The sequence below is a fragment of the Drosophila nasuta genome, unplaced genomic scaffold (genome assembly GCF_023558535.2).
Source record: "Drosophila nasuta strain 15112-1781.00 unplaced genomic scaffold, ASM2355853v1 ctg49_pilon, whole genome shotgun sequence".
Lineage (NCBI taxonomy): Eukaryota > Metazoa > Arthropoda > Insecta > Diptera > Drosophilidae > Drosophila > Drosophila nasuta.
In genome coordinates, this window is record NW_026869596.1 from 28,503 (window position 1) to 42,878 (window position 14,376).

General features: G+C 41.1%; 1 protein-coding gene and 1 pseudogene across 1 annotated transcript; both read left to right on the plus strand.

Annotated features, from left to right (window-relative positions):
- Positions 1–9,057: 9,057 nt before the first annotated feature.
- LOC132797991 (uncharacterized) lies at positions 9,058–10,347 on the plus strand. Its single transcript, XM_060809720.1, has one exon. It carries the CDS (start codon positions 9,058–9,060, stop codon positions 10,345–10,347), a length of 1,290 nt encoding a protein of 429 aa, XP_060665703.1.
- A 485-nt stretch (positions 10,348–10,832) lies between these two features.
- On the plus strand, positions 10,833–14,024 carry LOC132797992 (uncharacterized; annotated as a pseudogene).
- The last annotated feature ends 352 nt before the right edge of the window (positions 14,025–14,376 follow it).

A 14,376-nucleotide genomic window follows, 5' to 3' on the forward strand; every position in this document is an offset into this window, starting at 1 on the left:
AGTCAGTTTGGGTTACGCCAAGTAGATTATCTTGGATATATTGTAGGAGAAGGTACTCTCCAAATAAACCCTAACAAAATACAAGCTGTGGATGAGTTTCCAGCGCAAAAACGCGGAAACAGCTATGAAGATTTTTAGGTATGACTGGATGGTATCAACGATTCATTTCCCAATATTCTACAGTCATATTTCCCCTAACTGAATTATTAAAAGGAAAATCCTATGAATGGAATGACGTAGCTCAAGTCGCCTTTGATGAAATCAAACGCAAGTTGTGTACTGCCCCATTTCTAATTCATCCGAATTATTCAAAGCCATTCGTTGCACAATGCGACGCTTCGTCTTATGGAGTAGGCGCTGTATTAGCTCAAGTGGATGAATCAGGAAGCGAGAGACCCATCGCTTATATGTCCAAAAGCTAAATAAAGCCCAACAAAACTATACAGTGACTGAGCTTGAATGCTTAGCGGTTGTTCTTGCTATAAAAATTTAGAATGTATATCGAAGGGCAGTCTTTTAAAGTCGTTACTGATTACGCAAGCCTACGTTGGTTAATGAACCAATCAGACTTGAGTGGGAGGCTGGCTCGATTGGCAATTAAATTACAGGGCTTTTCTTTGATATTGAACACAGAAAAGGAAGTGAAAATGTAGTAGCTGATGCACTTTCTTGATCCTTCGAAGAAGTGACAGAAATCGCAGCGGTCGAGTTAGAACTGTTCCCAGAAATAAATCTCGATTCCGATGCCTTTCAATATCCTGAATATAGTAAGTTAAGAGATAGCTATCAAGAAGCTGCTTTACCTGATTTTCAAGTAATCGACCAATTCATTTACCATCGTTGCGCATTTAATCAGGACTTTTGGAAATTATTCGTTCCAGGCGAATTACGACAATCAGTGATCAGAGCTGCTCATGATCAGCCAACTGCTAGTCACTGTGGCATAGCTAAATGCTTAGAACGACTGAGAAGGAGATTCTTTTGGCCCAAGATGATTGTCGATGTTCGTTACTATATTAAAAATTGCGATATATGTAGAACCACTAAATATCCAACGTGCAAAAACCCTGATGGGAAATAAAGTATCGAGTAAACAAGGCAACGTAGGAATTTTTATCATCCTTGACCATTTTTAAGTTTACCTTTCTTCAACCAGTAAAGAAATTTACATCGCAAGTTATTATCAATTATTTAAGAGATGATATCTTTGAATGTTTTGTAGTACCGGAAGTTATAGTTAGCGGCAATGGCACTCAATTTAAAAGCCATGAGTTTACTAACTTTATTTCCAAATACGGAGTTCAGCATATAAAACAGGTGCGCTGTATTAACGCAGCCTTAAGAGCTTATATACGGAGTGATCAGCGGGTGTGGGACATTTATTTGCCAAGTATCAATGCGGAAATTCCATACACCAGTCGATTGGTATATCTCCATATTTTGTAGTATTCGGACAACATATGAACACACACGGTCAAGACTTTAAATTGCTTAGAAATCTTGACTTGCTTAGCAATGGAACGGAAGGTTTAAATAGAATTGATCAATTTCAGAAGATTCGGGCAGACATTGAAAAACATCTCACAATGGCTTATGAGAAAAATCAGCAGATGTATAATTTGCGTTGTAGACAACGTTCTTTTGAAGTTGGACAACATGTGGTCAAACGGAATTTTGCATTAAGCAATGCAGCAACAAATTTTAATGCCAAGTTAGCTCCTGTTGGAATCAACGCTCTCATTACAAAAAATTGGCAATTCTTTGTACTTATTGGAAGATCTAACAGGGAAAGAGGCACGTTCCATGCTAAAGACCTTTGGTAGTTTCTTTTTCACCCTTTTTCAAATTCAATCTTCGTCGTAAAGACTCACATTGAACCTGTGGTGTAGGGTGAGCATTGTCCGTTAATTTGCAATTTGAATTTAAATTGAATGGCGGTATCAATATTTGCGACGATGCAAGCTAACAGCTGCTGATTGATGCACTCGCCAACAGATGTTAATATATTATTAATTATAAATCGAATATTTGCAGTGAGTTGGCAGGATCACTTTTGCCATTCACATTAATATCGTGTTAAATAATATCGATATCGAACTTAGATTAATCAGACAATATCGATATCCACGCTTAATCTAGGCTAGACTATCTCTTTTAATTCAAAAGCTACAGAGATAAAGTGTGCCGCAGCTAAATATTAAAAATAAATCTGACGTCATCCGTCACAATATTAAATATAATTATTATTGGTGTTGTTCGGGAGTGCGCGCTATTCAAAGTGCATTTTTTATTTACTTTCTTTGGCCTTCTCGTTGGTTTAACAAGGTACGTAGTTAGAAAACCAAATTTCATAATTTTCATTTGTACCTTTTCCTGGTGTAGGAAATTGTATGTGTAATCACGTGGCGACGACCACTGTACAGCACACACCAACTGATTTGCAACTGCAGAGGCCTCGCCCAAAAAGGCGTGGCAAAGGGAGTTGCCACCAAACGCCTAGATATTTGCAATTGAGTCACCAGTTTAGTGACGCCCAAGACAGCAGGAGGCTGCAGAAGCGACGCCGTGCGTTGCTAAAGCGGTTCCAGAAGGAACACAAGCTTCGTATAAACCTTTGAGAGAGAACGGATCAGCATAGGGCTGATCGTGGCCACTTCTCGTTATCAGTGTGGAGGTTGCGCCATGCGCTGCTGAGGCTGCGCGTTTCTGACGCAGTCTCGTTGCTACGACTCGCTGCTATGTGTTGCCGAGCCTGCACCACTCGTCGGCATTGGAATCTATGCCCCCACTCGTCGTCGCATCTCTTATTGGATGTTGGAGGCCACTGCCGTTTTTCGTTGCTGCTTCTGACGCCGCCGATAGTGCTATTGCACTCGCCGCCGCCTTTGTTGCTGTTGTTTCTTTTCTCGTATATAATTTTTCTTTGCCATATAAAATGTTCAACCATATAACGTAAATTCCTATTTGAATTTAAATTTGAGTTTTAAGTTAGTTTTAATTTAAGTTAGATATAATCGAATAGTAAGTCCTCTTATGGGTATGGTATGTATATAATATTATATCAAAGCTGTTATATATTCTAATCCCTTTTGAAGTTCCACCCAGCTCATCAATCATCACAGGCCTGTCGATATCGATGCAGTAAGAAAAAAAAGTATAAAGAGTATGTGTAAGTACGGCATAGCCGCACCGAAATCATTTGTAAATCCTTTATTACAGCTATTATTATTGTTATTATTGTTCTTATTAGTATTATATTCATACCCATCCTATTAAGAAATACTAGGCAAAAGTAATATAGTAGGCAAATAATGCATAAAATGAAATTGGGTACATGCATTCAAGTATTTTTGAAGTCTTTTGGTCTTAACCTCGTTGAATACTTAATCTTCTTAATCTTCGTTCTTCATATTTATATACTGAATGCATATACTTCTTAACCGGCCTATCGGTTGGTAGCCTATCCTGTCTGTTCCCGTTTTAACTCTTCTTTTATCTGTGTGGCATGGCGGCTTACTAGGTGGCAAAAGACCCACCCCACTTTCCCTGAGCTTTAGTCGACAATGTAGGCAGAGTATGCTTCCAGTTTGCTGCCCACTTCACGGGTCGTCTCATAATAAGATGGCGTCCCAAGACGAGTTCGTTACAATGTTTGCACGCAGATCATGTTTGTTTCAAATTTTTTGCCACGCCCACCCACGCTTCTCAAATCAATAATAACAAGAGTAATATTAAAGCTAAACGTGCGAATTTGGTTGCGATCAGATAAAAATTGTTTAAGTTAATAAAGAAATAGTTTTGTATGGGCAAAAGGCCCTCTATGTATGTGTTGTATATTTGCGTATATAGTACGTATATACATGCTCGCCTCTCTATTTTTATCTGTATGCATAGAGGCGCTGCGATAGGTCTATTTGGGAGAGTGAAATCATATGCGTGTTGAGGTTAGACTTCTGCATGAATGTACTCATTTGCGGCATAACAGTACTGTACAGTAGTGTAGTGTTTCAAAAACACTGCACTCATTATTTACTGTACAGTATACTCTATAGGTCAGAAGAAGATAGCACATCATTTTCAGTGTACTCATTTCGAGTGAGTACAGTATATGGTTGTACTCTTCATGAGTGAGTACTACATTTGTCCTTTTTAAACACGCTGTACAGCTTGTGTGTTGACTGTGTACAACTGTGCAGATGAGTGCAGTATTTTTATACCCGCTACCCATAGGGTAGAAGGGTATTATAACTTTGTGCCGGCAGGAAATGTATGTAACAGGTAGAAGAAGGCATCTCCGACCCTATAAAGTATATATATTCTTGATCAGCGTCAACAGCCGAGACGATATAGCCATGTCCGTCTGTCCGTCCGTCCGTCTGTCCGTCTGTCCGTATGAACACCTAGATCTCAGAGACTATAAGAGATAGAGCTATAATTTTTTCGACAGTATTTGTTATGTTTGCACGCAGATCAAGTTTGTTTCAAATTTTTGCCACGCCCACTTCCGAAAAACAATACAATAACAACTATAGTAATTATGATTCCTGAAAATTTGGTTGCGATCAGATAAGTTATGTGGAAGTTATTAAGAAAATACTTTTGTATGGGCAAACACGCCTACTTACTAAGGGTCTGAGTCGCTTTGGCCGACAATTTTGTGCCGTCTATGGTATATTTTGAATGTGGTACTATATCGATAAAGCAAATATACCGTTTGGTATATTTTAGTATATTTTTATTTTCGGTATATTTGTAAAAATACCACAATATTTTGTTTTTATTCAAAATGAGTAGCGGGTATCTCACAACTTTCTTACTTGTTTTTATATGGGCACCTGATTTTAACACTCTTTTATTAAAATTTTGGCAACTAATTATTTTTCTGTAATTTTATATTAATTACCTTGCCTGGACGGCACTGTGGAGTATTAAGGTGATGCCAGCCTTTCTAAATCTTTCTGAATCTGGAATAATATCAGTTTTTGGAGATACACATATTGTGTGTGGAGCACTTTGAAAGTTTGCAACTGGAGTCGTGACATAACCTCAACTACGACTATGGCAAATCGGGAGGAACACGTGCCTGGAAAAGAGATGACGAGTGATGGTCAGCAATTAGATGGAGCTGCTCCTCAAGATCCAATTGACCTGCCAATGGTTTACATGAAGCCGTTAATGTGCAGGCAGCTGTCGCGGGTTTTGAGCGCAATGGAGCAGCAAATATAGGCCGCTCATCTTCGTCATATGGAATCAGCACATCGTCGAGTTCATCAACTCCTATCCAGCATAAACCGGCAAACACACAAATGTACTTTGATAGTTCGGGATATGGCACGGTGGTCAACAAGCTCCATATGGATTCATCTCGTGGAGGATTGACAATGCCATATCAAGCGAACACTGCAGCAGCGATGGGTGGTATAATCAATGGATTGCCACAGCCGGGATCAATGGGATTGCCCAGTAATCTTCAACAACCGAATGACATGCACGCTGCCAATTCATTGGCTAGAGTGGGCCTTTGACGGCCGCTCAAATCAGTGCACGACATGTCATCAGCCGAGATCTACCTACTTTCACTGGAAAGCCTGACGAATGGCTGCTGTTCATTAGCAATTATGAGCAGTCGACGGAAAGATGTGGATTCAGTAACGAGGAAAATCTTATACGCTTACAGAAGTGTCTTAAGGACCAGGCACTGGAAGCGGTACGCGGAAAATTGATGGTGCCAGATACAGTGCCGTATGCAATTGGAACATTGAGAATGCTGTATGGCCGACCAGAAATAGTGCACGCCGCGTTACAAGGAAAATTGAGAGACGAGCCAGCGATAAAGGCAGATAATTTGGACTCCGTCATTCGACTAGCCCTTGCTGTCCAAAATTACTGCGCAACTATGTCTGCATTGGGTCTTCATGACTTTTGCATGATCCTGTCTTGTTGAACGAATTGGTCGCAAAGATGCCGAGCAGTATGAAGTTGGACTGGGGTCGACACCGATTGGCAAATCAAAGCGTCAACATGGCCACATTCGACAATTGGCTTTTCAATGTGGCAATGTGTGCCAGTATGGTAACTCCGTATGATGTCGGACGAACGACCTCAGCCAAAGCTTCAAAAGAAAGGTTGTTTGTGCACAGTGTTAGCGACAACGATGAGGAGACTCAACAGCGACAGCATCATGGAGAATCAGAGAAGACTACATGCCCAAAATGTGGAGGCACGCACCGACTGTCGGAATGTGTCGACTTTCGAGCATTGAACGTTAAACAGCGCTGGGAGTTTGTGAAATCGAAACGGCTATGTTTCTGTTGTTTCTGGCGGCATCTCGTACGAAACTGCAAAGCTAAAGAAACCTGTGGCGTCGATGGATGCAAATCAATTCACCACGTACTGCTGCATACCGCCGCAGGCAGTGATGGCAGAACCAAGCTGACTGGGCAAACAGTGCACCGATCTGCCAACAAGGAGGAGTCTTCAATCATGTTTCATGGAAAGACGGCGAGTAGCCCTCTCTTTCGCTATATCCCGATAACGATCCACGGCAAATCCAAATCTGTGAAAACATTTGCTTTGGCCGATGAAGGAGCTGCTTGTTCTTTAATTGAAAGATCCTTGTCTGACGAGCTCGAGCTAGAAGGACCGGCAACTCAATTGTGCCTGAAATGGACAGGTGATGTTTCTAAGGTTGAAAACAATTCGCAATCGTTGGACATCACTGTATCAACTACGAGTATGGAATCGCAGCGATACATTCTGAAAAGTGTGCGAACAGTGTCTGATCTCGACCTACCAGAGCAAAGCCTCGACCAGCAATTATTGGAGTCTCGAGTCACCTCTGTACGTTGCCTATAGATCCCTATTCCAACGTACGAGCACGAATCATCATTGGACTCGACAACATTAAATGGACTATTCCGCTGGAGTTGCATGAAAGTGAAGACGACGATGTTATTGCAGCCCGTTGCAGGCTTGGCTGGGCTGTTTACGGCCGCTCAGCAAAGGAATACTCATCGATTCCACGCCTGCTACATATTTGCCAATGTAGTGAGACTGGCAGTTTGGATGTTGCATTGAAAGAGTACTTTTCTTTGTAATCTCTGGGAATTGTCGCTACGATCAATCCATTACGATCTAAAGACGATGAGCGATCGATGCAAATCATGGAAGCAACGACAACGTTCTTGGCAGACGAGAAAAGGTGGCAAACTGGATTACTGTGGAGATTCGACAAAGTGGTCTTGCCTGACTCCTATGAAATGTGTCTTAAGCGACTAAAATGTCTTGAATCGAAAATGTCGAAAGATCCGCAGTTACGCAACTTCATGCTAACGACGATGAAAAACTATAAGGAAAATCGTTACATCAGACGCCTGGATGATAGTGAGTTGGCGCGTAAAGATATAACATGGTTTCTTCCTATCTTTACCGTCACCAACCCTAACAAGAAGAAGACACGTTTAGTGTGGGACGCCGCAGCGAAGATCCAAGGAGTGTCTCTAAACGACTGCCTGCTAAAAGGTCCTGACACACTTGCATCATTGATGGGCATTCTAATACGCTTCAGAGAACGCCCAATTGCTATTTCGGGAGACATACGCGAAATGTTCCACCAAGTGAGGGTGCGACCAGAGGATCAGGCAGCTCAGAGATTCCTCTGGCGTGATGGAAACTCGCAACGGCCACCGGAGGTATACGTCATGCAAGTTATGACTTTTGGAGCATCGTGTTCACCTTCCTTGGCGAGTTACGTTTTGAAACGCAATGCTCAACGATATGAAGCTGAATATCCCGAGGCCGTAAAAGCCATTTGCGGCAACACTTTCGTCGATGACTGGCTTCAGTCTGTGGACTCAGTAGCTGAGATGACAAAGCTGGCCCAGGCTGTAAAACTAATTCATGCTGGTGGAGGATTTGACATGCGACACTGGACATCCAATTCTCAAGCAGTGGTCTGTGCTCTTGAGAATAGATATGACATGTTGACAAGCCAATTTGTTACCCAGACGTTGGTCCGGAAAAGGTTCTGGGCATGTGGTGGCAACCTGGAGAAGATTGTCTAACGTTTATGGTGAAGCCAGATACGATCGCAAAGGCTCTGCATGGTCGGCCAACTAAACGCCGCGTCCTGAGCATGATTATGACCATATTCGACCCCCTTGGAATTGTTGGATTTTTCAACATACGCGCAAAAATCATTCTGCAAAATATATGGAGGAGTGGAGTCGGATGGGATGAGCCGCTCAAAGAAGAAGACGAGGCAGACTGGCGTCGTTGGTTGGATTTGGTGCCAACGTTAAACAATCTGCGTATAGCCCGATGTTTAAAAGGAGTTAGTGCAGCTAGATGTCTGGAAATGCATACATTTGTAGACGCAAGTGTTAATGCATACGCTGCAGTCGTATTCATCCGAGCTGAAGTAGACGATCAAGTTCATTGCAGCCTTGTAGCGTCAAAAACAAGGGTTGCTCCATTGAAACCAATTTCGATACCTCGCATGGAACTCATGGCTGCTGTTTTGGGACTGAGGTTGGCCAGATGTATCCAGTCTGAAATGTCAGTACACGTTGACAAGAAAGTGTTCTGGACAGACTCTAGAGACGTTCTATACTGGATACGTTCGGATGTTCGTAAGTTTCACCAATTTGTTGCACTCCGCATTGGCGAAATCTTAGATGGATCAGATGTGAGTAACTGGAGATGGGTCCCGTCAGCGCAAAATGTGGCCGACGATGGTACCAAATGGACAAGAACGCCTGTCATTAACGAAGCGAATAGGTGGTTCAGAGGGCCTGAATTTCTATATTCGGATGACTCTCAGTGGCCGCAGATGAACATTGATGTGAGCCAACATACAACACTATTCTGCAACACGTCGAAGAGCAATTGGAAGCCATGTCACCTTTGAGCTGTATCTCACCAGACCCAGAAAGATTCAGCAAACTGGAGAGATTAAGAGCCGCACAGTTACGAGTATTGGATTTCTTGCGATCTATTTTCAAGAAGAGCATGGGATCGGAATTGAAGAAGTTATTATTACTTGAGCGGCTAATCGAGATGGATATCATTCTAATACGAGTGTGCCAGGAAACCGAGTATTTCAGCGAGATGAAATGCTTGAGAACGGGAAGCAGTATTATGGATCGGAAGAGCAAGCTATTCAAATGCTCTCCATACTTGGACGAGCTGAGCATACTGCGCGTCAAGGGAAGAATCGACCTAATAGAAGGAGTCGAAGTAAACCTAAAGCGACCCATAATCCTACCAAGAAGACATCGATTTACATTTCTGCTGGTTGAGTCGTATCATCGCCGGTACCATCATCTGTACGACGAGATCGTGGTCAATGAACTACGGCAAAAGTTCCTGATATTTGGTCTGAGAGCCTTGGTGAGAGAGGTTTCTCAAACTTGTCCAGCATGTCGGATGAGGCGCGCGCGTCCTAGGCCTCCAGAAATGGGAAGTCTACCGCGCGAGCGTTTGGCGCACCACATGGCGCCGTTCACCTATACAGGAGTGGATTACTTTGGGCCCATCGACATCATCGTTGGACGACGGCACGAGAAGCGCTGGGGTGTTCTGTTCACATGCCTCACAATTCGTGCCGTACACCTGGATATCGCAACGTCACTGTCAACCGACTCTTTTCTTTGTATTCTAAAGGCATTTATAGCTAGACGTGGTTGCCCGCGACGAATGATGTCCGATAATGGGACTAACTTCCGAGGCGCGAGTAGAGTGTTAAAAGATGAAGTGGAGCGTATATCGACCAGGGATGTGGAGACCAAATACCCAGAAATGGAGTTCATGTTCATTGCGCCAGGCTCACCGCACATGGGCGGTGCATGGGAAAGATTGGTACGCTCAACAAAGTCCATTCTAACGGAAATCTTGCCGCCTGGTGGATTGCGAGAAGAAGTGCTTCGTGCTGCGTTGGCTGATGTGGAGGGTATTCTCAACTCACGCCCACTCACATATGTACCACTGGAATCGGCAGACTCAGAAGCGCTTACACCGAACCATTTCCTCTTGGGCCACTCTAGTGGAATTCGTGAACGAGACAGCGAAATCCATAACGGTGACAAGCTTGCCAAAGGATTCAGAATTTCGAGCCAGTTAGCCGATCAGTTCTGGAAAAGATGGATTCGAGAATATCTGCCAACGCTTACGCGCCGTACCAAATGGTTCCAACCGCCGCCAGATTCGATCGCCGTGAATGACATTGTTGTTATCGCAGATGAGAATGGCAAACGAAACAGCTGGCCCAAAGGAGTTGTGGTAGATGTTCACCGGTCGAGAGACGGTCAGGTACGGAGTGCCGTAGTGCGCACTCAGAAGGTATTGTGACTCGCCCCGCCGTAAAGCTAGCCAAATTAGATTTGAAAATTGGTAATACACAACGCGAATGCTAGTGAATTACGGGGTGGGGAATGTTGGCGGGCGAACTAAATTTTCTACTGGGGCTTCGCCAGCGCATTTCCTACTGGGCATTTGTAATCGGTGATTCTCTTTTGTGCATTGGAATTTCACCGTTACGTTCGCTAGAAGTAGCAATGCAGCTGCAAATTTCGGCAGCGTGATTTAATTTGAATTTGTATTTGAGCCCAAGCAGAGGCAAATAATTGTTAACAATTAAATAGGGATTTGAAGGTGTGCGCAGAGCACGAATGTAAGTAAAATTATGAAATTATATTGAAATGTACGAAATATAATGAAAATAATAAAGATTTCAGCAAATATTGATCCACTACAAGTTGTTGTTTTCGAGTAGTGGATTGCTCGAAGTACGAGCAACGGCACACCAACCAAGGCACGGATCCGGTGCCAACACTATGTATTATTTAATTAAAGTATGGGTCCATTACAACGTGGGATGTAATAGTTTTCCCTATAATTTTTATCGTCGTTAGTAGAAAGTTGCGTAACCGAGGGTCTTTTGAGATTTTAGTTTTCGTCTGTTTATCAATATAGGAGTTTTTGACAATAACGTTTTATAAATAACCTCCAAAATTTGATGAGATATATTTTCGGCGGTGGAGAATGGCGTCTTTACGTACACGCTTGAAGACCACTAACGGAATTCTTTCAATTGACAGAGATTTGTTGAAAGAGACATCGGTCACGCTAAAAGTGAAAAGGAACACACTCGTTTAGCGTAAACAGAATCAGAACGCACCCGCTGACGACTTGTCTGCACGAATTCTTTACATTCAAACGCAGTAAAGGTATTCCATTGACGGTTATAGCTTTCTAACTAATTTTATAATTAAAACCGGAATTAACTATTAAATATTTTATGTGTTGATGCCAGATGACAGTGTGGTCGCGATCGAAAGTTATCGATAGCGACAAAGCTAGTATACTGTGCGTGTGACCGTGTCATAAGTTCTACTAATTATAAAAACTAAAAGTGTTATTATTTATACCAACGACAACCCCTACACAAAATGTTTTTGTTTTTATAATTTGTATTGCCTTTTCATTTTGATGGTGTATGTCTGACTTTTATCCTTTATTTTAATTGGTTTTATTTTTACCAATTTTACAGGTATGCGACAATTTGGATGTGTGCATTAAGGTTGATGTTACTGTTGATGTGCGACATACTGATATATATGAGTCTGAGCCAGCAATAATAAATCATCTTGCACGGGCTCGCCACTGGCTGGAGTACGCAGATTGGCAAAAATCTTTTATTCTTTTTACCAATTATCGAAGCGCATTAATTCAAAGGAACGACTTATAGTTTTTATAGATACTTTAGGGGCGTATCAGCCACAAACAACTGTACAGTTATCACATCTTGTGAAACTCGTAAAACAAATAGTTCTCGCACTAGAACCTCTCGATGATATGGAAGTTAATGTACTTGCACGAATGCTTCATATTATAAAATCCACATTTAAATTTATAATTGGAAGTAATGAGCTAAATATATTAATGGAGGAATATTATGGGACAATGGTTAATGATCTATGCGATTTGCTTAATAAATTCAGTGCAGAATGGGAGTTTATTCCAAAGTCACAGTGCCGAGCAGAATCTGAGTCATGTTTAAATATAGATAATTTTCGAAACCGTCTTGAACAAATGTCAGTTTTGCAGCCACAAGGATTGGAACATATAAATAACTGGCTGCATGCACATTGGAAATTAAGCACATGTTTATTTTTATGGGAATGGGAACAGCACGGCGACTGCACCCAGTTGAAGGTCCCAAAATAATTGAGCGATCAACTTTTACAATGCGTATGGAAAGCTTTGACTTAGACCTCGAAGAAGCTATAATCATCGAGTCAGCGGACTCAATGCATACTCTTATTTTCACTGAAAAACTTTTGCAAGAATTACGAGATAATCTGCGAAGTGATGAAGTTTTAATTTCGATTCGAAGTCATAAGCAAAGTCAGTACTGGTGGTATCCAGAGCAAGAATCAAGAACACAGGTTCTAGTTGTTAATGCTTATACGGCAAATACACTATGGGAGAAAACAAAGTTGCTATCGGAACCATTTCAATACATATCTAAATTGAAAATGAATTTTTCAGCGAACGATCCAAAAATATGAAGCTAGGTATTAAAAGCCATATGAATCAAAGAGGCATTGAATTTGATGATCCCGAAGAAGATGTGGCGAATGTTATACACGATAATGTGTTAAGCCCTACTGAGGTTCGGATGTATCGAACTGAACTATATGGACATTCTGTTCTTGGAATTACTTTTACTCAAGTTGATATAAACTACCGTGTGTTACTTAGAATGACAAATGTTCCAAAGCTGAAAGATATGGATATTGAGAACGCCACTTGCTTAGTGAAAAATAGTATTGTGCAACCCATAGCTCTATTACTTCGGAACCGTTGTGAGAAAGCACGTCCAGTTTACATTTATCTTCGGGCGGATAACCCTCTGAAAATTGGGATTCTTTTTATGAGATGGGTGCCTTCTTTACATTCACAACAGAAGTGCGGAGTTGTCGAATTTGGAGCTATGCCCGCCCTGAACCTAACTGGCAGACTATATCCTGCATACCAGAAATGAACAAAAGTGCTTCATTTGGTATTCATTGTCGTTGTAACTTTATTAGCGATTTAGATGCTGATGCTAAACCCCTAATAGCTGTTCGGATGAATCTTAAATGTCATTTAGAGCGTCCAGTAGTAAAAGAAATTACCAGATAATAATATGTTATATTTTAATACCCACTACAGCTATCGTATATATATTCGGTAAAATGAAAGAGTAAGCCACTGGAATAAACGTGTATACCTGGAAGAAAATTACAGCGGAAAACTTTGTTCTGATGGTGATATAGTTGTTAAATTAACATTAGGAGGTAGATATAACTCGGGCTCGTCATCAAACATAATTGTATTATTTCACTCATCACGTGGACAACTAAGTTTAGTTATTTATCAGGACTTCCTCTATACAAATTTTAGCCGTAATAATACGATATCCTTTCGACTTAATCGACTGCTTCTTCAGTTACCAGCGCGCCTTTCACTTGGGCATGATAATTCGGGCATTAATCCACATTTTTTTGCCGGAACGTTGTGTTAACTGATATTCTATTGGAACAATCGCAATATTTTCATTTTCAACGTTGGATACATGATAATGCAAAGCAATATAGATACAAATCCGCAAAAATATTTAACAACTTAACAAATTTTAAAAAGAGCGCATGTGGAGAATGCGTTTCTCTTATGCTACAGAAATTTATTTTGAGAACTGGTACTTATTTCAATCATTAATTGGACCATGGCGTTTTGGAATTTGTCGCGAATCTTTGTGCTTATGGGAGCGCTCTTGTATTTATATTATTAAAATTTTTATATCAATATGTGCTGTAATTGTTTATTTTGGACGCGCCGAGCCGATAGCCTGTGATCCAAGCCCTAAAAGGTACAATGAGATTAATGTTGTTATGTGGCTTTGCGTATACTCTTTGTTTGCAACTTATTTGGGTGAAGCTATAATAATTGTATTTTATCGTATAATTTCAAACTACGAATAAAATTAATTCAATAAAATTATCATAAAATTCTTTTAAAAATTAATTTTTGTTCGGGATTTGGTGAGCTTTAGAATTTTGACTGATCCTAACAACTGTAACTAATTCGAGAAGTGGGCAGAAAACTGGAGGCGTACCCTACCTATATTGACGACTAATGCTCGGATAAAATGGGGCGGGTTTACCATTGTGCAAATCCACCACTATCAGGAGATAGATACTTTTAACTTCGCAATTGAAGACGAATTAGGGGAATGTAAAGAGTTCAGATTAGAACATCTTAACGCAGAACAAATAGAAAGGCTAAAGAAAATATTGTATGAATTCCGTGATATTCAGTATAGAGAAGTTGACA